This window comes from Impatiens glandulifera, chromosome 1 (assembly GCF_907164915.1).
Source record: "Impatiens glandulifera chromosome 1, dImpGla2.1, whole genome shotgun sequence".
NCBI lineage: Eukaryota > Viridiplantae > Streptophyta > Magnoliopsida > Ericales > Balsaminaceae > Impatiens > Impatiens glandulifera.
In genome coordinates this window covers 22,833,271-22,859,151 of record NC_061862.1, presented here as the reverse complement: position 1 = coordinate 22,859,151, position 25,881 = coordinate 22,833,271, and the positions used below count along the sequence as shown (strand labels likewise).

The window sequence follows — 25,881 nt, the reverse complement described above, 5'->3', positions numbered from 1 at the left end:
AAAGATGAGAACTATGATCCGGGAATGTGAGGAAGTATTTACGACAAAATGAAGATAATGTTAGTTGTTCGAGGTCCAATTAAGATCATAAATGAAAATGATGTATTTCCAAACGAAAGTGTTCGAGGTAGACACTTTTCATCTTCTCTTTATTCAAAACAAAAATTTTGTATTTATAAATTAAAAAATGTGGGTCTAGGGCAACCCAACATTGCGGGCCGGCACTGGAAAGAAATATATTCTTTTAAACTCGATCTCTTACTATTTCCATGCCTAGAAATTTTTGTGCTCCACCTAGATCTTTCATATCAAACTCGGAACTAAGAAGCTCTTTCAACTTTTGAATCTCTAACATTTTATTGACTGCGATTAATATGTCGTCTACATATATGAGTAAATAAATCAAAGAACCATTACCAATTTTGTTGTGATAGGCACAACAATCATATGCACTCTTATTGTAACCATGTTCAATCATGAAATTGTCGAACCACTTATACAATTATTGAGGAGATTATTTAAGTCCATACAAAGACTTTTTTAGACTACAAACATATGTTTCCTTACCAGGAATGTTAAACCCTTCAGGCTGACTCACCAATATATCCTTCTCAATCTCACCATGTAAGAAAAGTCGTCTTCACGTCTAATTGCTCGATTTCTAGATCCTGATGTGCTACTCTAGCTAGTAGTACCCTAATAGAAGTGTGTCAAACTATATGTGAGAATATCTCGTTGTAGTCTACGCCTTCTTTTTGACTGAATCCCTTTATCCATTTTCACCCAATGACTCTTCTCCCATTAGGTAAAGTAACTAACTCCCATGTATTATTCTTGTGAAGTGATTCTATTTCCTCACACATGGAAGCAACCATTGCGCAAAATCACCACCATGAACAACTTCACTATAAGAAGATGACTCATTATGTATAACATCTTCAACTTCAGGTGAAGTGCATTTCTTTAGTATCATTCATAGAGGGACTGATTGTCATACTTTTAGGACCAATTGACATTTTTCTTCCCTCGATTGAATGAATTAAACTGTCAGGAGCTTTAATTTGACTTATAGGTCGTGTAGCAATGTCAAATTGACATTCAGGTACTCTAAATTGATAAACTTCCTTAGATGGTTTATCAGTATCTCGTTTCATGTTAGTTGTCCCTTAAATTGGAGCCACCTCAAGCTCCACATATTTCTCGGTACTATCATTTTCTCTAGAAAGTGATGGCTTGATAGAGGAGTTAAGTATAAACATCTCATTAAATGTGACATACATATTGAAGATTATTATACATTCAGAAGATGACCATATTCTATATCCTTTGACTCAATCTCCATAGTACATGAAGATACCCTATTTTCCCCTTGGTTCCAATTCCCTTCACTAGCATGATAGTAAGATGTGCACCCAAAACCTTCAAGTGAGAATAATCAACGACGTTACCAGACAATACCTCATAAGGGATTTTGCAATCAAATCTAGTATGAGGTGCATAATTTATCAAATAGCAAGCCGTTAAGACAACCTCGCTCTAGTACTTTCTAGCAAATCCAACATTAGAGAGCATGTTTCTAACTCATTTTAACAGCGTTTGATTCACCCTTTTTACTACACCATTATTCTATGGTGTACCTCGGATAGTGTGATGTCTTGCAATCCCCATATCCCTGCAGAACTCATTAAACTAAGATGAACATAATTCAAGTCCATTATCTGTTCGCAACCTCTTAACCTTATTTAAAGTTTGATTCTCCACTAGTTCCTTCCATTGTTTGAAGGTATTAAATAACTTGCTCTTATGTCTCAGAAGATATAACTAGGTCATCCTTGAATAATCATCTATAAATGTTACAAAGTAGTTATAACCTCATATACCTTCAACTTGAGCAGGACCCCAACAATTCGAGTGGATATAATCTAGTGTGCCCTTAGTTTTGTGAACCCCCTTACCGAACTTATTGCGATATTTTTTTCCCAAAAATGTAGTGTTCACACAACTCAAGGTTGGTAACCTTGTGGCCAAATAGAAGATACCATTAGGACATAATTTGCCCGATTCACAGATTTGGATGCGACCATAGTAGAACTTGTCAGCGTCTTACCTTGTAGTATATACAAAGTATTCTGTTTGATATCTTTAAGTATTACTTTTGAACCTTAACTGATGCACACTGTTCCTTCTTCACCGCTAAACTTGAAACCTTTATCATCTAAAATGCCTAAAAATATTAAGTTCTTTTTTAGTTTAGGAATATGAACACCAATTAGGGTCATTCTTTACCATCATTAGTTAGAATCATAATAGTCTCAATACCCACAGTTTTACATATGACATTGTTTCCCATGAAAACGTTTTCACCACCATAATCTTCATAGATATTGAACTATTCTTTATTCAGAATCATATGATATGAACACCTTGATTCCAACACCCACGTATCAATAAGACATACATAAGCATTAACTACAAGGGTAATGCCCTCTTCAGAGTCGGTGTCTCTGTCTTTATGTGCTATAGCAGACGTGAAATATTTGTCTTTTTTCTTAGTATTTGTTTTTCCAATGACCAGGTACTTTACAGTAATTGTAGATGTCTTTAGCACTAGGACCCTTAGATTTGTATTTTTGATCATTCTTCTTTCTAGACCCTTTGTAGTTGACCATGCTGACAATCAACTTAAATGCTTGACTGTCTACAATTTCACTACTCGCCTTATGGCGTAGTTCTCTAGTATGAAGTACTAACCAAACTTCCTCTAGAGTCACAGTGTCTTTATCCACAACGAACGATTAAATATAATTTTCAAACGAGTTGGGTAAAGATACCAACATAATTAGTGCAACATCTTCATCTTCGATCTTAACATCTATATTTCTCAATTCAAGTAATATAGTGCTTAACTTATTAAGATATTCACGAATAGTCTTACATTCAAGCATACAAAGACTGAACATACGTTGTTTTAATAACAATGACTTTATCATGTACAAAAACTCTAACTTCGACCACAGACCGATTATGGTATCTTCATCTGATACCTCGGTAATCACTTCATTAGTCAAATAAAGTAAAATCGTTGAGTGTGCCTTCTCTTCTAATGCCTCAAGCTCAATAGTGATTTTACTAGAGGTAGTCTCCTTTGCAGGACCTGCAACAATTTTCACCTTATCCTTCGACAATGGTGCCCAGACGCCTTATTGTGTAAGCAAGGTTCACATTTTGATTTGCCATAGACCAAAAGTGTTTCGCTATGTGAATCTTTCGATTTTCAGATTCATTGAAGACATCTTCTCGGCAAATAACAAATATTGATAAACTAATCGGATATAATGTGCTCTAATACCAATTGTTGTGCGGAATGAAAGAAAGTGATGATCAATAACGTATGAAAAAAATAGATGAAAAGAGAGACTTTTTTAATTATCAAAAATGAAAAAGCATACCGGAAATAAAACAGACTAAAACTATTAATATGTAAAATTATATGAAAACGTAAACACCTGACTTAAATAAGCGTAACCGTAGAATAATGGTGATATAACTGAAATTAATATAAGGCAAAATCAATTAACGGTTAATATTAATTCCTATGCTAAAGGCAAATCGTTACATGATGGATATGATTTTTAATATTTGATTTCAACCAAATATCTAATCGAATTTGAATAAACCTCGAATTTTATTTTCGGTTTTTGAATCGAATTTTATACAAATTCGAATTCAAATACGGTTTTCGAATCGAATTTTAAACAAATTTAAATTCAAATACGATTTTCGGTTTGATTTTCGAGTTGGGATTTAAACTCAAAAACCAAACCAAAAACTGAATTTATTTTTAATATTTATTATATTTTATTAGACATAATTAAATAATCATATATTTTATTATATATTAAATTAGGTAAGTCGCTAACCTTCCAAATCTATAAAACTCTAACCCTAAAATTTGTTGATAGTGAGAGTAAAAAAGAAATGTAAGTACAATTGTAATAATGAGTACAATTATGTATGTGTGTTTAATATTTGGTGAATCGAATATCCGACCGAATTCGAATGTTAATAATATTCAGTTCGGTTTTTGAATAACCCGAAACCGATGAACACCCATTGAGATTAGAAACCATATTTTCAATCAAAAAAATAAGATTTTTACACAAACGATTAATGGTTGATATTAATTCCTATACTAAAGGCAAATTGTTACATGATGAATATGATTTTTAATATTTGGTTTCAACCAAATTTCTAATCGAATTTGAATAAACCTCGAATTTTATTTTCGGTTTTTGAATCGAATTTTATTTTCGATTTTTGAATCGAATTTTATACAAATTCGAATTCAAATACGGTTTTCGAATCAAATTTTAAACAAATTTAAATTTAAATACGGTTTTCGATTTGATTTTCGAGTTGGGATTTCAACTCAAAAACCAAACCAAAAACTGAATTTATTTTTAATATTTATTATATTTTATTAGACATAATTAAGTAATCATATATTTTATTATATATTAAATTAGGTAAGTTGCTGACCCTTCCAAATCTATAAAATTCTAACCCTAAAATTTGTTGATAGGGAGAGTAAAAAAGAAATGCAAGTACAATTGTAATAATGAGTACAATTATGTATATGTGTATTAATATTTGGTGAATCGAATATCCGACCGAATTTGAATGTTAATATTAAGTTCGGTTTTTGAATAACCCGAAACCGATGAACATAGGGGTGGCAATTTGAAACCGCCCCGCTGAAACCGAGCCGAACCGAACCGATTGGTATGGTTTTTCCCCGCTTTGACTGGGGATCGGGGCGGATCGGGGAAAACCCGAAATATGTTGACCAGGGTTCGGGGTGGGGATGGTATTTACATGCACCGAACCGATCCCCGAACCGAACCGAACCGATAAAATATAATTATATTTATTTAATAAAAATATATTAATTAATGAAATCATTAATTAATGTCATCATTACTTTTCTCTTTTTCATTGAAAATCTTTTTATCTTCCATCCTCTACAAGCTATCTTTAATACACAATGTCTCTAATTATTTTTTACTTTTTATCTCTTCATCTTCCTCTCCTCTTCCTCAATCCTCATTACCATTTCTCTCTCTAGAATTTATTTTAATTTTAGTTACATCTTCTTTATTCTACACACATGATCCATGATTCTCTCTTGAATCTTGAAGGTGTTTTCAGTTTGAAGGTTAGTTAAACTCTTTGCTAATATTATTTTACTGTTTTTTACTAATCAATATAAACAAAATGGCATCACGTCTTTTTGTAGGGTGTTTTCTATATTCGTCTTTGTCTTTCACAATCTTTGTTACGTCTTCTCTCGACTTGACAATGATATTTTCGATTTTATTTAAATATGTAATATATATAATAATACTTCATTTTATTTATTAATATATTTTTTTTATTAATACAGAATGTGATCCTAACCATAACCATTGAAGAATGAAGATGAAGAATGAAGATTTAATTGGATTGAAGAATGAAGATGAAAAATGGAGATTTAGTCCAATTAGAGTTTTTGTTATATTTTGAAACATTATTATTATTGGAAGTTTATTTGTTTTTGGTATATAATACTTTAAAATTATTATTATTGAATGTTATTTTTGTTTGGTATTTAATATTTTGATAATTTATAACTCTAAATATATGAATTATTTTATTTTATTATTTATATTTTAAATTTAAATTGTTATTCGGTTTCGGTGCACCGCGGGGAAACCCCGTACCCGATCGGGGCGGGGATGGTTTATATTTAAAAACCAAATTGGGAATCGGGGCGGGGATCGGGGCGGGGTGGGTAAATTCGGGGCGGGGATGGTATTGTCATTCACCGAACCGAACCGCCCCATTGCCATCCCTTCATGAACACCCATTCAGATTAGAAACCATATTTTCAATCAAAAAAATAAGATTTGACAAAAACAAATGGAGATGCGGGGTATCGATCCCCGTACCTCTCGCATGCTAAGCGAGCGCTCTACCATCTGAGCTACATCCCCTTTGTGTTATATTTTTTTTATATAAAATATTAGTTGAATATAGATTTATTGATTTTGTTCAATATTAGTTAAGTATGATGTATATAAATTAGATTATGAATGGAAATGAAATTAATTTGCAAGTAAAGAATATCTCCTGTCTGTTTAGCTTTATAGATTGCATAAACAATTAACTAAACTATACATATGCCTTTCCCCAATAGCCAAAATTCCCCCAAACAGTCAAATTTCCCCTTTTTCACGTTCATCAATTCTTTTCTTCTCCTGAAGCAATATTCTTCTTTTCCTTATTATTCATACTACAACCCATCCTATATAAATTGCTCCACCTCATTCAATTAATCAAATCATAATATTTCAAAGTAACAATGGCTAATTCTGGCATACTATTCACCGAAAGTAGACTAACCGATTCTTTGAAGCAGAACCGCTCCTACACTAAGAAATGCTTTCTCAGGTTCACATTACTAACTATTCCATAATGTATTTATGAATTAGAAAAATATGTAATGATTAATCTCATGATCATTATGTGATCGATAATGTTAAGGTTGATGGCGAAAGGGAAACGAGTGATGAAAGGTCAGCAATTTAGAGAGGATATAGAGAAGTCAACAGGTGAAAAACTTGATCAAAGGTCGTCCAAACTGTTCTTGGATGGTGAAGTTATCAATGCCTGTCAAGAAGCTATAGTTCTTCCTCCATATGTTGCACTAGCAATAAGAACCAGTCCTGGTTCATGGGAATATATCAAACTTAATTCAGAAACCTTTGAAGCTCAATCCATTCCTTCAAGAGATTATTTGAAACTCAAGGAATTAATATTTGATGTTAATTGGTTAGTCAGATTATACCATTTATTCATCATCATGAGAAATGATAGTATAATAGTAGTAAAACAGATTGACATGATAATTTTGATGGCAGGGCAAAGGATGAAAATGCACTTGAATTAGATTTTGGGGCCTTAGACTTCTCCACTCCAAAAATGTTGCTGCCAACATCCATTGGTAAAGGCCTCGATTTCACTTCCAGATTCGTCGCGTCGAAGATTGGTGGTGCGAATTCGGACGAATCCAGGCAATTGCTGGACTACTTGTTGGCCCTTGCCCACCAAGGGGAGGTAATTAATTTGTTAAATTTGCATACAAATGTCAAAATGGTAACACATAATGAATTTAATTAAAACATGTTAACTTTTATTGCAGAAATTGATGATAAATGATATGCTCAACACTGTTCCAAATCTACAAACAGCATTGGCCTTGGCAGACATCTTTCTTTCTTCATTTCCTAATGACACACCTTATAACAGCTTTGGACCCAAGTAAAATCATTAATTCTCTTCATTCTTAATTTTATGAATTAATTATGTAAACTAAATTAAATGAAATAAAATTGATTGTAGGATGAAGGAATGGGGTTTTGAGAAAGGATGGGGAAACAATGCAGGAAGAACTAAAGAGACTATGAAGATGTTAGCCGAGATACTAGAGGCGCCAGATTCGGTTAAGCTAGAATCATTTTTTAGCCGCCTTCCAAACATGTTTAACATAGTCATCTTCTCCGTTCACGGTTACTTTGGTCAGGCAGATGTTCTCGGTTTGCCCGACACTGGAGGCCAAGTTGTTTATATTTTGGACCAAGTTAAAGCATTTGAGGATGAGATGGTCCAACGAATAAGTGATCAAGGCTTAAACGTTAAGCCTCGGATTCTTGTGGTTACTCGACTTATACCCGAAGCTGCCAAAGGAACCAAATGTGGTGTAGAACTTGAGCCAATCTTAAATACAAAACATTCACATATCCTTAGAGTTCCTTTTAGGACACTAGAAAAGGGAGTTTTAGGCCAATGGATTTCGCGGTTTGATATTTACCCTTACTTGGAACTATTTTCTCAAGATGCAACCACCAAGATTCTCGAGCATATGAAAACTAAACCGGATGTTATTCTTGGGAACTATACCGATGGAAATTTGGTGGCGTCTCTCGTGGCTAACAAGCTTGGCGTAACATTGGTATGAACAAAACATAACATTTCATTTTCCATGTAGCTTCGAGATTGTCTTATATTGTCTGTCCCCGAAACAAAATAACAGGGAACGATCGCTCACGCTTTGGAGAAAACTAAGTATGAGGATTCGGATATCAAGTGGAAGGAGTTGGATCCAAAGTATCATTTCTCTTGTCAATTCACAGCCGACGTTATAGCGATGAATGCAGCCGATTTCATCATAACAAGCACTTATCAAGAAATTGCTGGAAGGTTATTTATACACAAATTGAATTAATAATGTTATATAATTGTTTGTTTGCATAATAAATTTGATTTGTGTTACTGTTTCAGCAAGAAGAGACCTGGGCAATATGAAAGCCATGCAGCATTCACCATGCCAGGCCTTTTCAGAGCTGTTTCGGGCATCAACGTTTTCGACCCGAAGTTTAATATCGCTCCCCCTGGAGCCGATCAATCCGTGTACTTTCCATTTTCCGAAAAAAGCAAAAGACTCGTCTCCTTCCATCCCACCATTGAAGAACTTCTCTACAATAAAGAAGATAATAATCAACACATGTCAGCCAGTCTATTCTCTTCATTTTTTTCAAAACTGTTTTCGTCAAACTAACTACTCTATTTTCATTGAACAGAGGTTACCTAGACGATAGGAAGAAGCCGATAATCTTTTCAATGGCGAGACTCGACACAGTAAAGAACATTACAGGATTAACCGAATGGTACGCGAAGAACAAGAGGTTGAGGAGCCTGGCGAACCTAGTGATCGTGGCGGGTTTTTTCGACCCGTCGAATTCAAAAGACAGAGAAGAAATCTCCGAGATCAAGAAGATGCATGTTCTTATCAACAAGTATCAATTAAACGGTCAGTTCAGGTGGATCGCCGCCCAAACAGACAGGTATCGAAACGGAGAACTCTACCGCTGCATCGCAGACACAAACGGCGTTTTCGTTCAGCCTGCATTGTACGAGGCTTTCGGCCTGACCGTCATTGAGGCCATGAACTGCGGGTTACCCACTTTCGCAACGAATCAGGGCGGGCCTGCGGAGATTATTGTTGATGGTGTCTCGGGTTTTCACATTGATCCGAATAACGGCGATGAATCGAGTAACAAGATTGCAGATTTCTTCGAGAAATGTAAGGAGGATCCATTGCATTGGGATAGGACGAGCCAAGCTGGTTTAAACCGCATAAATGAATGGTAAAATTCTCTTTTGGTTGATTATTTATTGTATTTTTTTTTTTATGGGTTCTCATGAAAATAAAAACCTCCATGGCAGCTATACATGGAAGATATATGCAAAGAAGGTGTTGAATATGGGTTCAGTTTATGGGTTCTGGAGACAGATGAATAAAGATCAGAAACAGGCTAAGCTAAGATACATTCAAATGATATACAATCTTCAGTTCAGAGATCTGGTAATAATGATAATGATAATGATAATATAATATAATTTCAGTTTTTTTCAATCAAAACAAGGAAATAGATTGACAAATTTGAATTTTGTTTATTTACAGGCGAAGGGTGTTTCTAATACAGAACAAAAAATAGGTAATAAAGAAGGTGGTGAAGAGAAGAAGGCGGCGGAATCTAGAGAAGCAATTGGTCCGGCAGCCATGGTGGATACAGAGGAGAAGCAGGTGGAGAGGAAGCTGATCGATGGTGGGATTTGCTCGAGATTTTCTTGGGGATGGCTATGTCTCTCTGTTGCTGTCGTGGTTTATGCCTCTGCTAAGTATTACTACAATTACACTGAAAATGGCGACCTCTGAAAGATTTCATTTCATTTGCAAAGTTTCTTTATTCAATAAATGAAAACTCACAGAATTGAATAATAAATAAATAAATAAACATTGAACTATGGATGCTTTTAATTTGTTGTATTTATAGATAAATTACATTGGAACTTATAGAGATTATTGAAGAAAGAAACACCCTTAATTCAATATATTTAGTCTGAATTTAATAATTGAAGTTGAAGAAAAGGAAGATATATAGTAATTATTTTTGGATATAATTCAAATTTTTGTTATTAGACATTAGAAAATTCCTCAGATTAAAAAAACTGTTTTTTAACTATAAAATAAGCTTGATTAGTTTTTTTAGTTATATATTAACATTCAAAGAATATATGTGTTCAAGTCTTTATAACCGAATTATTTTAAAAAAATAAAAAAATAGGGTGGATTAGTCTTTAAACATTTTCAAAGTAACCATAAAATCAATATTTAACATTCATTTACTTTTCACTTATTATCCTTAACATCTACAATATTAAACCTATAAAATTTGGACAAAATTCAATAAAAATATACATTAATGTAATAACAAAATATATATAAACTAATTTGATACTAATTAAAACTAATAAACATGTTCTTTTACTTCTAGTAACTTTTATTTTTTAAACAAAAATCTGCTAATGTGCCATTATTTTAAAAGAGGTGAAGAAATGATGTTTGGGACGGCACTGAATTTGTTATAATTGTTTGAATTACATACTTAATTTCAATTTTTAAAATTTATGAGTGATCTTTAAGATTTTGTTTGATGCAAAATATTTGAGATTGTTTCAAACTAATACTTATTTAATTTAAATAATATTTTTTAATTAAATATTACTTGTGAGTCATACACAATTGTTTTCAAATTAAGTATTGAACTTTGTCCAAGATATTCTCCTTCTTGGTTTTAAAAATATAGAAAAAAACTAATTATAGTAAAACTAATTATAACTTTTTTTTTGCACTTTAGATATTTTTTTTTTTGAGAAAAAAAGTGTAAAATATTTTACCATGCTTCAGGATTTAATATTACTCTAATAAAAATGTAACACTACGATCTTATGTTTCCCTCCAAATATTTAATTATTTGAAGGTAACAAAATAGTAATGTATAGAAGAGAAAGAATATACCAGGACAAATTTTATTCTTTTAATTTATCATAAAATAAGTGTACAAGTATGAGAAATAACAAAAAAAGAAAAAAGAAAAAAGAAAAATAAAAATAACTTAAATCTGAATTGAGAGTTTATTTGATCTTTGAGTTTTAGTTTTATTTTAAGATTTTTTATCTAAAATTTAACTATCACTCAATTTATTTAATTATATATATATATATATATATATATATATTTATTAAAATATTAAAATTATTCTTTATTATGTATATCAAATTATTAAATTTAAGATATGCTTAATTAAAGAAGTTGTAATATTATTGTTAATAGACTATTTAGGTTGAATAGACGAGAGCAGTTCATGTCAGACCTAAATCTTTTTAATTTCAAATGTTAGAGACGCGCTCTAGATTTGTGGCTATCTCGACAATTAAGAACGGAAAAAGAGCAATTGCGGTTAATTTGATCAAATTAAAGTTGTTACGTCGGACTCTTCAAACTATAAACGTTGACTTGGAATCGAGGGTGTCTTGAGCTCGGACCTAATGTGGGCATTTTTTTGGTATGTTTCTCTATGGAAAGATTTTTAAAACAACATTTATCATGCCAATTGATAAGCGTATTAGACCTTACTTGAGGAAGGAATCCGACAACTCATTAATGGTCGGTTAGTTAATATTGAAAACTTACATGTTGTTGCGTCTAAACACAACATAAAACCGCCCGTAGATAGGGATGGTACATGGATTTCAATTGTTTGGAATTGCAACAAATATGTGGAATCATGATCTTCTTAGTTAGAACGGTTGGGTTAAAATTATGGTGCATTATTTAATCCATATAGTTGTTACCTTGCATATATTGTGTTGATACTATGACACATGTATATAAAGTGATGGTGTTGACTAAGTGTCCTATTTTTGTGTCTCCTTCACCAGAATCCTCTTTATTGTTAAATTCACCTTTGTTGGAGGTGTTAACTCCGTTTAGGCTAACGAGAGAGTCAATAATATCCCCATTCTATGTCGATCAAATCCATTTGACTAGCCTTGTAGATGTTGAAAGGTTAGTTGTTGAGAAAATAAATTATGGATGATTTGATATCGTCGAGAGGGTGGTTGAGTAGGATGAAGCTAGATTAAATGAGCCAATAGTTTCTCGCGAGTCTGAGATAGAGTATTTGTGTTCACACTTCTAGGGTTGCGATGCCTACCCAAATGTCAAAAAATGTAGAGTAAGCAGGTGGTGATATATTAAGAGCTGAGTTCATAACTCCTCGTCATAATTCAGTTTTGTTGTCCAAAAAAGAAACTATTGATGAGGTAGAAAATAAATTATGGTCCGCTGTAGAAGATATAATCCAACCCAATCCTATAGAACACTTTATTCTGAGATTAATGTTCTTGAATCACTAGTTTTCATTCATGATGTGTCTGCTGATGAATCACTTAGTTTTTAAACCATATTATGATGTCAACAAAAATATCTAAGTAAAAATATCGACACATTATATTACGATGTATGAAAAAAATTCATTCATAAAGGGGATCATTGAATTAGAAATTGAAGTGTGACCCAATGTGCACGAGATTCCACCATTTCTGTATACTTTCCACTCAAACTTCTCTTCATAAAAAAGTGAATCCCTACAACTTTGGAGAATTTATGTCAAGATTGGTTAATCAAATACGAGGAAGTCACCAAACTATCTAACTTTAAGGCGCGATAAACTTTCTATTATTTTTGTTATTGATTGTTTGTATGATGTTTGTTTTTTTTACTCCTCTTATTTCTCTTAATGTGTTGGTTGATTTTCTAAATTAGAGAAAAGGTTGTGTTGCTCTAATCCATAAACTCATGTTGATTTTTTTCCAGTTTTCAGCCATCCGGTCTCTAATCCAACACATGTCAGCCAATCTCTCCTCTTCATATTTTTCAAAACTGTTTTCGCCAAACTAACTACTCTGTTTTCGTTGAGCAGAGGGTACCTAGACGATAGTAAGAAGCCGATAATATTTTCAATGACGAGACTCGAGATAGTAAAGAACATTACAAAATTAACCGAATGGTACGCAAAGAACAAAAGGTTGAGGAGCCTAGCGAACCTAGTGCTTGTGGAGGGTTTTTTTCAACCTGTCAAATTCAAAAGACAAAGAAGAAATCTCCGAGATTAAAAAGATGCATATTCTTATAAACAAGTGTCAATTAAACGGTCAGTTCATGTGGATCGCCGCCCAAACCGATGTTAAAAAATATGTTAGTTTTTTTATTAGTTTAATATTGTATATGGAGATGTATAACTCCTTGTTCTTATCTAGAAATAGTTAGGTAGTTAGTTGTTATTATCCTATTAGTAGTTAATAGAAGTTAATAGTTAGTTTATGGAAGTTATTTTATTTTTCAAATGTAAGATGATGACTATATATAGCCCTTTATTCCTTTAATAAATTCATCAAGTTCTCTCTTACAAAATTCATCTTCTATAATTCTTTAACTTAACTTGTCAATTGGTATCAAAGCAAGGTCTTCTACGTTGCAACGAAGAAGAAAGGTGAAGTAATCCATGGCAACCAAAAATAATTTTGTTCAAGCTTCAATACCGAAGTTTAATGATCACTACGAATATTGGTGTATGTTAATGGAGAACTTCCTTCGATCCAAAGAGTATTGGGGGTTAATAGAAGAAGAAATTCCGACAATTACTAGAGAATTTGAACCAATAAATGCAGAACAAAAAGCCATTAATGAGGCAAAGCTGAAAGATTTAAAGGTAAAATATTATCTCTTTCAAGCTATTGATAGAACGATATTAGAAACCATTCTAAATAAGGATACATCAAAAGATATTTGAGAATCTTTGAAACAGAAGTATAAATGATATGTTAGAGTGCAAAGAGCACAAAGGCAAGCTCTTCGCAAAGAGTTTGAAATGTTAAACATGAAGACAAAAGAATATGTGAGTAATTATTTTGCTAGAACTCTTGTTATTGAAAATAAAATGAGAGTCATTGGTGAAAAGATGGAAGATGTTGTAATTATTGAGAAGTTTTTTAGATCTATGACATCTAGATTTGATTATGTTGTATGTTCAATTGAGGAATCAAATGACTCTATCAATTGATATATTGCAAAGCAGTTTGTTGGTTCATGAGCAGAGGATGAATGGACATGTTTTTGAACAAGAAAATGCTCTTAAAGCTACATATGTTGATCAAGGAAAAGGAAGGGGTCGAGGAAATGGTGGTAATAGAGGAAGAGGTAGAGGTCGAGGGAGACAATTCTTTGATAAATCTACTATTGAGTGTTATAATTGTCACAAACTTGGACACTTTTCTTTTGAGTGTCCAACCAAAGAAGGTGAGATTAAAGCACATTTTGCTGAAACTAATGAAGATGTTTTGTTAATGGCATATGAAGAAAACAATGTGAGTAATAAAGAAGAATCACGGTTTATTGACTCTGGCTATAACAATCACATGTGTGGGAAAAAGGAAATGTTTTGTAGACTCAATGAAAACATTCTTACAACCATCCAATTCGGAGATAATATAAGTCTGGAGGCTAAGGGCAAAGGAGATGTACGTGTCATTGTGGAAGGGACTATGTAGACCATTCAAGATGTTTTCTATGTTCTTGGTCTGAAATGTAATTTTCTTAGTGCATGCCAATTACTAGAAAAATGTTTGACAGTTCTTCTTCAAGATGGAAAGTGCAAGATATATCATCAAGAAAAGGGAATAATTATGACAACTCAAATGACAACAAATAGGACTTTCATTCTTCATTCTCAAAAGATAAAGAAAGAAGAGACATGTTTCTCATCTATAGAAAGTCAAACTTGATTGTGGCATCAAATGTATGGTCATTTGAGTATTAGTGGATTAAAAACTCTTCAACAACTTGACATGGTGAAGGGACTTCTAAAGTTTGAAGCTCTTTCAGGTTTGTGTGAAGATTGTTTGATAGGCAAACAGAAGAAGAATCCATTCCCTAAATAAAGCAAATGGAGAGCAGAACAAGTACTTCAATTAGTACATAGTGATATTTGTGGTCCTATCAATCCTACATCAAATGGAAACAAAAGGTATTTGAAAATGAAACTCAAGTGTCTTAGAACTGTCTATGGAGGAGAATTCACATCTAATGAGTTTGTAAATTTCTGTCAAGATCATGGAATAAAGAAGCAACTCACTTCAGCCTACACCCCACAACAAAATGGAGTTGCTTAAAGGAAGAATCAAACGATTATGAACATGGTACGGAGTACACTTTCAAGCAGAAAAGTTCCAAAAACTTTCTAGCGAGAAGCTGTAAATTGGACTGTCTATGTTTTGAATAGAAGTCCAACATTAATGGTAAAGAATATAACTCCAGAAGAAGTTTGGAGCGGCTACAAACCTACAGTGGAACATTTCAGAGTATTTGGTTGTATATCTTTTGTGCATGTTCCTGATGTTAAAAGAACAAAATTGGATGACAAAAATCTAAAGTGTGTATTGCTTGGAGTAAGTGAAGAATCAAAAGCTTATAAAATCCAGTCACTAAGAAGATAGTAGGGATGTGAAGTTTGAAGAAGGTGAAAGATGGAATTGGAATACTGGTCTTATAAAGGAAAGTGATGTCACATCTGTTTTGAAAGAAAATGATGATGAAGTAAGAGTCGACATAGAAAGAGGACAAATTAGAAACATTGTTCAAGGGCAAAATAGTAACACTTTAAGTGATACTGAGCAAGTTATTGTTGAAGACAATACTACTAATGTTATTGATGAAGATAATTCTTCTAATGTTGATGTAGAAGATAATACTACTATAGCAGAAGGAAGGGCTTTAAGGGTTAAAATGTTGTTTTTGGCACAATTAGAAGCCCACATCGGAAGATGATGGGAGTGAAAGAAGTTTCTTAGTATATAAAAGAAACTATAAACACAATTAGAATAAATCTCACATCGGAAGATGATGGGAGTTGAGGAAGTTTCTTAGTGTATAAAAGAAACTCTCCCCTCTTTGGTTTATTGCACTCAATATTGGTATCTCTTCTCCTTATTAATTGATAGCTTTAGTGCTCAGAGACGTAGGAAACATTTTGGCCGAACTCTGTTATCAAATTCTGTTAGTGTGTTCTTTCTTTTGTTTTCTTCTTTTGTGGTTCTGTCAGGGATTTTCCCAACAAGTGGTATCAAAGCCGAAAGTTCGTCCTTGGCATGGTGGATTCTTCAAAAGGGGCGTCAACTCCTTCATCATCCTGGACGAGGACAACGATGTCGAATTTGAAGTTTGCGGTGAAAATCTTTGATGGAACTAGGCATTTCGGCATGTGGCAAGGTGAGATTCTAGATTGTTTTTTTCAGTAGGGTCTAGATGTTGCTATTGAGATCAGAAAGCCAGATGGTATAGAAGAAAAAGAATGGAGTATCATGAATCGGGTGGCGTGCGGAACAATTCGACCGTGCCTGTCTAGAGAGCAGAAGTATGCCGTGAAGAATGGAACTTCTGCACATAAACTGTGGTAAGCATTGGAGGACAAATTTCTGAAGAAGAGTGGTCATAATAAGCTTTTTATGAAGAAGAGATTGTTCCGGTTTGATTACCAATAAGTACTACTATGAATGAACATATTACTAAGTTTAATGAATTAGTAGCAGATCTGTTAAACCTTGATGTTAAGTTTGAGAATGAAGACCTTGCTTTGATGTTGCTATCGTCCCTTCCTGATGAAATTGAACACTTAGAAACAACGTTACTTCATGGGAAGGGAAATGTTTCTTTTGATGCTGTAAGTTCTGCTTTATATAGTAATGAATTGAGAAAGCAGGACAAAAGAAAAAGCAAAATAGGTACAACAGATGAAGCATTGATGGTCAGGGCCCGTCAGCAAAGCAAATCAAAAGGGAAAGGAAGAAGATTTGAAAGTAAAGTTGCCAAATATGAATGTGCTTTCTGTCGTGAGAAATTACATTGGAAGATTAACTGTCCAAATTTGAAGAAGAAAGAGAAAGATTTTGAAGATGCGAATGTTGCAGAAAACAAAGGTGATGCAGATTCAGAATACTCTTTATCGATGTCACACACAACATCACATCCTAATGCGTGAATATTGGACTCAGTCTGCACTTATCATATGACACCAGTTCGAAAGTGGTTCTTTGACTTTAAATAACTGGATGGTGGAGTTGTTTACATGTGAGATGCTAGTATATGTAAAACAAAAGGGATAAGTTCAATCAAGCTGAGAAATGATGATGGATCCACCAGAATTATTAGAGATGTTCGGTATATACCGAATATGAAAAAGAATCTAATTTCTTTGGGGGCCTTGGAGTCAAAAGGCCTACATGTGAAATTGTGATAGGATCGGCGTAATCAATAGAGACGGGGTTCTAGCGATTGATAACGACTTAGGATAAATGATTTGATAGAAATCCTATTAAGAATTTAGATCACTCTCTATTCTGCACAAACTCTTGCAAACTCTTGAACGATTCAAGTGCGGAAATGTTTGCTTGAGTTTGAAGCTAAGAACCAAGAATGAAAAGATGACAGAAAGAAACAACACAACAGTTTGTTTATGGATGTTCAGAGTTAACTCTCCTACGTCACCCCTTCTTCCAACCACTAGAAGGATTCACTAAGCTTTCAAGGAATCAAATACAATCGCACGACTAGTTCTCTATTGAACAGAACAAGCTCTGTTCAACTTATAATATGAGGAATATCACTCAGCTAATACAATGCTTTGATTCTAACTCTCTCTTGATTAAACACTCTGTAAAAGCAAGAAATCAGCTCACTTAATTTGTATGCTTAAGATAGAATAATCTGAGTATCGATAGATCGATGATTCTTCCGTTGTCCTTGAGGATCTTTAAATAAGAGTAGGTACCAACAATCGAATCTTCATAATGACACATGGCGAGCTTCCATTGGAACGCCTCCATAGTACACATCAGACTCTGAGCACTAAGATCGTGGCCGTACCAATCTGGTAGTGCGCCAAATATTCTTCAAGGATATTCCTGCAAAAACAAGTAGTGGGAAGAATATTTGCTTACGTGGCATTAATCAATTGGTTGCAACTGGCTGTCGTACTGATCTTCACAGGAAAGTGGAGCAGAAGTAGCGTACATCTAGTTGATCGTGGGTAAACGAGTGCTAGCTTCAAGCAACTGCTTAAGCCTAGCATTAGACGTATTTCATTTAGACGATCTCGTCTAATGAAATTAGACGCCCCCGTCTAATAGCATTATCTATTAGACCACCTGGTCTAATGAGATTAGACTTCATGTCTAATCATAATTCACTTCAGACTAATTTGAAGGAGTTAGACTGCACGTTTAACTTCCATTAGTTAAACTGCACGTCTAACTATACATCACTTCAGACTAATCTGAAGGAGTTAGACTACACGTCTAACTCTCACTAGTTAAACTGCACGTCTAACTCCGCTAGTTAGACTGCATGTCTAACTCCGCTAGTTAAACTGCACGTCTAACTCTCACTAGTTAGAATGCACGTCTAATTCCGCTGGTTAGAATGCACGTCTAACTCCGCTGGTTAGACTGCACGTCTAACTCCGCTGGTTAGACTGCACGTCTAACTCCGCTGGTTAGACTGCACGTTTAACTCCGCTGGTTAGACTGCACGTCTAATTCCATGCATCTAATGCCAAATCGGTCTAATGAATCTCATTAAGACTAAGTCTAATATAACCTGTTTTTGATACACCTGCACCAAAAACAATTAGACGCATAGGTTGAGTTTTAACTATACATTCATCATCAAAATTCTAATAGTCAAACTACTTTGACATTTAGTCAAAATAATTTGACCCAACACATTGGAAAAGGGAATTCTTAAGGTAATCTCTAGAGCGCTAGTGATGTTGAAAGTTATCAGGAAAAATAATAATTTGTATTATTATCAAGGTAGTACAGTTAATGGGACAACAATTGTATCAACTTCCGAGAGCAGTAAGGAGTTAGAGGTAACAAAACTATGGCATATGCGATTGGGACATTCTGGTGAGAAATCTATGCAAACTCTTGTCAAGCAAGGATTGTTGAAAGGTACAAAAGTTTCTAAGTTAGATTTTTGTGAACATTGTATTCTGGGAAAACAAAGGCGAGTAAAATTTGGCACTGCTATCCATAGCACCAAAGGTATTTTGGATTATGTGCACTCAGATGTCTGGGGACCTGCCAAGACTCCTTCTCTTGGGGTAGACATTATTTTGTTACTTTTATTGATGATTTTTCCAGAAGAGTTTGGGTGTTACTATGAAGAACAAAGATGAAGTGTTTGAGATTGTTCTTAAATGGAAAACTCAAGTTGAAGACGAGACATGAAGAAATATCAAAGTTCTCCGGACTGATAACAGTGAAGAATACAAGAATGATCCATTCCAGAAGTTATGCCAAGAATGTGGCATAGTTAGACACTTCACAGTCAGTAAAACACCACAACATAATGGAGTATCGGAATGTATGAACATGACATTGGTGGAGAAAGTTCGATGTATGCTGTCTAATGCTGGGTTAGACATAAAATTTTGGGCAGAAGCTGTGTCATACGCTCAACATTTGGTAAATCGCCTACCATCATCTGCACTTGGTGGCAAGACTCCATTAGAGGTATGGTTTGGAAAACCTGTAACTGATTATGATTCTTTGCATATTTTTGGTTCTACAATATATTATCATGGAGTTGAATCAAATTTGGATCCACGAGAAAAGAATGCTTTTTTTATGGGATTTACTACATGAGTTAAAGAATATCGCCTCTGGTGTTTGGATGCAAAGAAAACCATTATCAGTAGAGATGTTACTTTTGATGATTATTCAATGTTGAATAAGATAACACCAGACAAGATTGATTGTACTCCGCAACAGGTGGAGTGTGAGCAGATAAAGATAAGCCCAACTATAAGTGACTCTCCGAAGACAGACGAAGAGTTAAATGAGGAAGATGTTCTGACCTAAAAACCTTCATAACAACGTGAATCAATTACTGTAAACAGGCCAAGACGAGTTACTCAAAAACCAGGTCGGTTTGTTGACATGGCGGCCTATGCACTTCTACTCGTAGATGATGTTCCATCCACTTTTTCAGATATTAGTCGAAGTACTGAAAATGGAAAAAGGAGAGGTGTTATGGAAGATGAGATACAATCTATTCAGAAGAATGAGACATGCAAGTTGACGCATCTACGAAAAGGGAAGAAGACTATTGGTTGTAAATGGATATTTGCTAAGAAAGAAGAATTTCTCGAAAAATTGATATTTGCTACAAGGCAAATTTGGTAGATAAAGACTACGCTCAGAAGGAAGGAGTTGATTATAATGAGGTACTTTCTCCTGTTGTTAAACACTCTTCCATTAGAATTTTGTTGGCCTTGGTAGTGCAAATGAATTTGGAGCTTGCTCAACCAGATGTGAAGACCGCAGGCATACACGGTCATTTGAACGAGGAAATCTACATTTATCAACCAGATGGATTCAAAGTTGCTGATAAAAAAAATTGGGTTTGCAAGTTTAACAGATCATTGTACAGGTTGAAGAAATCGTCTAGACAATGGTATAAGCGACTTGACAAGTTTATGATTGAGCACAAGTACACAAGAATCAAATTCAGTTCATATGTGTATTTGCGCAAATTGCAAGATGAGTCTTACATCTATCTACTCTTGTACGTTGATGATATGTTGATAGCATCAAAGAGCCAATATAAAGTTGATAAATTGAAGACTCAATTGGGTAAAAAGTTCGAGATGAAAGACATGGGAAAAACCAAATCTGAACCTTGTTTAGATTTGGTAAACATATTCCGCGTTTGAGTCGGCGCTAAAGAGCGCCAATTGGAAGCACTGAAGGTTTATTTTTAATATTTAAAATTAGTATTTGGATATTGTGCCAAGGTGGAAATTTTTTGTTTTTGGCACAATTAGAATCCCACATCGGAAGATGATGGGAGTGAAAGAAGTTTCTTAGTATATAAAAGAAATTATATTTACAATTAGAATAAATCCCACATCGGAAGATGATGGGAGTTGGGGAAGTTTCTTAGTGTATAAAAGAAACTCTCCCCTCTTTGGTTTATTGCACCCAATATTTGTATCTCTTCTCCCTTATTAATTGATAGCCTTAGTGCTCGGAGACGTAGGCAACATTTTGGTTGAACTCCGTTATCAAATTCTGTTAGTGTGTTCTTTCGGTAGTTTCTTCTTTTGTATTTCTGTCAGGGTTTTCCCAACATAAAAGACCACAAATATGGTTAAGAGACTATCTAGTTGAGGATGATAAATTTGAAGATGATGTTATACATCAAGCATTGCTTGTAGATAATGATCCTATATTGTTTTGTGAAGCTGTGAAGACACGAAAATGGAGAAATGCTATGGATATGGAAATCGAGGCTATTGAAAGAAACAAGACGTGGGATTTGACTAACCTACCGCTTGAAGCAAAGAAGATAGGTGTAAAATGGGTATTCAAGACTAAATTGAATGAGAAAAGAGAAGTTGATAAGTACAAATCCCGACTTGTTGCAAAAGGATATAATCAAGAACATGGAGTAGACTACAATGAGGTATTTGCACCTGTTTCTAGATTGTATACCATTAGAGTTGTAATTCCATTGGCTGCTCTAAAGAAATGGACAATTTATCAACTTGAGGTAATATCAGCCTTCTTGTATGGAGAATTAAATAAAAAAAGTCTATATTCAACAACCACCTGGATATGAGAAAAAAGGTCAAGAGAATAAAGTCTTCAAGTTAAAGAAAGCACTATATGGCCTAAAACAGGCCCCTAGAGCTTGGTATAATCGGATTGAAACTTATTTTAGCAAAGAAAGCTTTAAGAGATGTCAATATGAACACTATTTTTTATCAAGGTTGGAGACAAAGATATGTTTCTAATTATATGTGTTTATGTGTATGATCTTATATTTACTGGAAAAATGAAGGTATGTTTGAAGAAATCAATGAAACATGAGTTTGAGATGACTGATTTATGAAAGATGAGATTCTTTCTTGGAGTTGAAGTGTTGCAGAGGCAATATGGAATTTTTATTGGGCAGAAGAAATACACACATGAGATTTTGGAGAGATTCAATATGGATCAAAGTAATCCGGTTCTAAATCCTATTGTTCCAGGTTGTAAACGTGGAAAATCAGAAGAAGAAAAGAAGGTAGATACTACTACTTATAAACAGATAGTGGGGAGTCTGATGTATTTAACAACTACTAGACCAGATATTATGTTTGTGGTAAGTCTTCTTACTAGATTCATGGACTGTCCTACTGAATCACATCTTGCTGCAGCAAAGAGAGTACTCAGATATTTAAAAGGAACAATGGACTTTGAGATTTTTTACAAGTCAAAAGGACAACAAAATTTAATTGCATATACTGATAGTGATTATGCAGGGGACCTAAGTGATAGGAAAAGTACTTCTGGATATGCTTTTATGTTTTGTTCTGGAGTAGTATCTTGGTCTTCAAAGAAACAGCCAGTAGTTTCATTGTTCTCCACTCAAGCTGAATTCATTGCATCTGCATCGTGTGCTTGTCAAGCTGTATGGCTTAGAAGGATTTTTGAGGAAGTAAAACACGCTCCTATTGGTGCTACCACTATATTCTGTGACAATAATTCAACAATCAAGTTATCAAAAAATCCCGTGGTGCATGGATGAAGCAAACACATAGATGCCATGTTTCATTTTCTCCGTGAACTTACAAAAGATGAAACTGTGAATCTAGAGTATTGCAATACTAAAGAACAAATTGCAGACATCATGACTAAACCACTTAAGTTAGATGCTTTTGAGAAACTACGAGATTTGTTAGGTGTTTGTGCTGATCCATGTGTAAATTGATACAAGTGTTACCAATTTAAGGAAGGATGTTAAGAAATATGTTAGTTTATTTATTAGTTTAATATTGTATAACTAATAATGACCGTTCCGTTGTTGCAGTCAAAATAGAGATCGTTAAAACAAGACAAATTAATTTGTCAATTAAGTTATAATGATGTGCTTTTTCAGTCTCTACAAATCGTCGACATAATTCCGAAATGGTAGAAATATTCTGAAACTTTTTATGATTAACTATATCAAGCTTATAATGCTTCAACTGACTTCTCAAATAATGTAGTTCTTGACCACTAAAATTATTGGGATATAATTTTTCTGCAAGATTGTAAATATCATTAGCATCACACAACTTAAAGTTGTCTCGAGGTTCTAAAACAGAGCTAAGTTTAAGAAGTTCCACAGCCTTATCACCAAATCTTCTATTGAACTCCTCAATTTGATAATCTATTACAACATGAAATATGTCAAAATGGTAATGATGTTCAACTGTAATAGAATCTATTTGTTGACATGAACGTCTTGTAGTTGATCTATAACAAGAATTCATATTAGGTATCTCAATACCATTATTATCACAAACTGATTGCACAATCATTATATGATTATCATAAGGTTATGTTCTCAAAGTATAAAGTAAAGATTTGGTAGTTAAGAAAAAAACCATTGCATTTAAAATATCTAAACACTTCTCTTGTAAAGCTCGACAAAGCAAATTTGTGATCCCCATGATCTTATGCATTAGATATATATTAAATATGAAATAAAATGATCTCAATGCAATCAAAGAACCTATTGCCTCTCCCCGTACAGAGTTCGAAGGTACTTCCTCAACCATGTTCTCAAGAACGATAATTACAAACTTGTACATATCCATCATACTACAAATCAACTCAAAATGAGAACTCCAACGTGTTTTACAAGCTCGCTGCAAAGTACCTATCTGATTAAGGCCAATACCTATATGACAAACAAATGATAAATGAAATGATTAATGAGAAATCAAAGAACTAAATTTTGGAGTTAGTACCTATCTCGCGGATACCAGTAGCATATTTGCAATTTCGATAGCTTGGGAAAATTGCAACATAGTGTGGAGTTTTGGAGATTCCTTAATCAGATTACAAATAGAATTCAATTTTGAAAAAAATATCCAGATATAACCTTTTCAGCAACCAATACCAACGCCAATTGAAGCCTATGTGCGAAACAATGTATATAAATTAATATGCTTGAGGAGAATCCATCAGAAAAAGAGCCTATAGTCCGTTCCGTGAATCACACATATTGCTAGCTCCATCGTATCATTGACCCCGAATATCTTTGATATGTAACTCATGTCGACCAAGTACATTGCATATTTCTTTTTTAAAATGTCACGTTAGTGGTGTCAACAACGTGCACAATATCAAAGTAACACTCTTTTAAGAACTCTTCACGATTAACAAATCTTAAAACAATACCATATGTTCTTTGTCTGATATATGTTTAGCCTCATCAATCAAAAGACAGAATTTTGCATTCCCAACCTCGCATATTTTCTTCCTTACTCTTTCAGTAAGAATATGCAAAATATCTTTTTGAATATCAGGTGATGTATATTTTGCATTGTTGTAACGGAATGCCATATATGGCGTAAATAATAAAGAAGACACATATTTTAATGTGGTTCACCAAGATAAAACTTGGCTACATCCACCAGAAAGAGAGAATCTTATTAGGAGATCAGAACATAGATTACAACAGTACAGACTAGGGTTATCACACAAGTTTATATAACACTCGGTCCCCCGAAATCCTAACAGATACAAAATTGGGACTGGAAACAATGCTTTCAAGGCAAAGACTTTAACTTTCTAAAGTGCGCGAATGCACTTTTAAATAAGCTTCAACTAAGTCAGCACTAATATTTTGGCAAATAACCTCCAAAATATTATCACAATACTTTTCTAGTTATATTACCATAACAAAAGATCACATTTCCTTTTGTGTTAATCTTATTTCCTTAAATTAAGATTACACATAAAAAAGATATACTTTCATTTTGTTCAATATTCTCTTTCCTCGCATCATCAATTCCAGACATCTTAACAAATCTCCACCTTTACTTGAATTCTCTCAAATGCCCCAAATGCATTAATCAATGCCCAAATATTCTATCTCTTCTCTCTAATCCAGAGTTATCATAAGATAACTTAACAAATGCATTCGTCAATGCAAGATGGCCTAGATGCACTCACCGATGTCGGATGGCTTAGATGCACTCGCCGGTGCCGAATGGCCCAAAAGAACTCGCCGATGCCGGATAGCCTAGAAGCACTCACTGGTGCTGGATGACCCAGATGCACTCACCGGTGTCAGATGGCCTAGATGCACTCGCCAGTGCTAGATGACCCATATGCACTCGCCAGTGCCTAATGACCTAGAAGCACTCGCCAGTGCTAGATGGCCTAAATGCACTCGCCGATGTTGGATAACCCAGATGCACTTGTCGGTGCCGGATGACCCAAATGCACTCGTTGGTGCCGGATGTGGCCCAAATGCACTCGCTGGTGCCGGATGTGGCCCATATGCATTAGTCAATGTCAAGGATGGCTCAGACGCATTAGTCAATGTTAGAGGTAACCCAGATGCATTAGTCAATGCCAAGAATGGTCAGACGATATACCGCGTCTCTCTTCTAGATAAAGAGTTGTCTCCAAGACAGTTTAATGTCTTTTTAGGTAACCCAAATATTCAAGTCTACTCAGCAAATCTCCACCTTGACTTTAATACTTCCATTGTTGTAAATCATTCTAGCATAGACGCATTAATCATTGCTAGAGGTGGCCCAGATGTATTTGTCATTTTCAGAGATGGACCAAATACATTAGTCAATGTCAGATGTGGCCTAAATGCATTAGTCAATGTCAGAGATGGCCCAAATACATTAGTCAATGTTAGATATGGCCCAAATACATTAGTCAATGCTAGAGATGGCCCAGATGCATTAGTGAATGCCAGTGATGGACCAAATACATTAGTCAATGTCATATGTGACCTAAATGAATTAGTCAATGCCAGAGATG

At 34.2% G+C, this 25,881-nt stretch overlaps 1 protein-coding gene and 1 non-coding gene across 2 annotated transcripts; one reads left to right on the top strand and one right to left on the bottom strand.

The window, feature by feature from the left end:
- Positions 1-5,959: 5,959 nt before the first annotated feature.
- On the bottom strand, positions 5,960-6,032 carry TRNAA-AGC. The gene has a single exon. It is a non-coding gene; the product is annotated as a tRNA-Ala (tRNA).
- A 336-nt stretch (positions 6,033-6,368) lies between these two features.
- Positions 6,369-9,904, top strand: LOC124920773 (sucrose synthase 5-like). Its single transcript, XM_047461326.1, has 10 exons — positions 6,369-6,489; positions 6,583-6,870; positions 6,960-7,155; positions 7,241-7,359; positions 7,441-8,050; positions 8,132-8,298; positions 8,380-8,604; positions 8,679-9,245; positions 9,325-9,463; positions 9,563-9,904. The coding sequence occupies exons 1-10, from the start codon at positions 6,401-6,403 to the stop codon at positions 9,815-9,817; spliced, it is 2,655 nt and encodes an 884-aa protein (XP_047317282.1). The 5' UTR covers positions 6,369-6,400; the 3' UTR covers positions 9,818-9,904.
- The last annotated feature ends 15,977 nt before the right edge of the window (positions 9,905-25,881 follow it).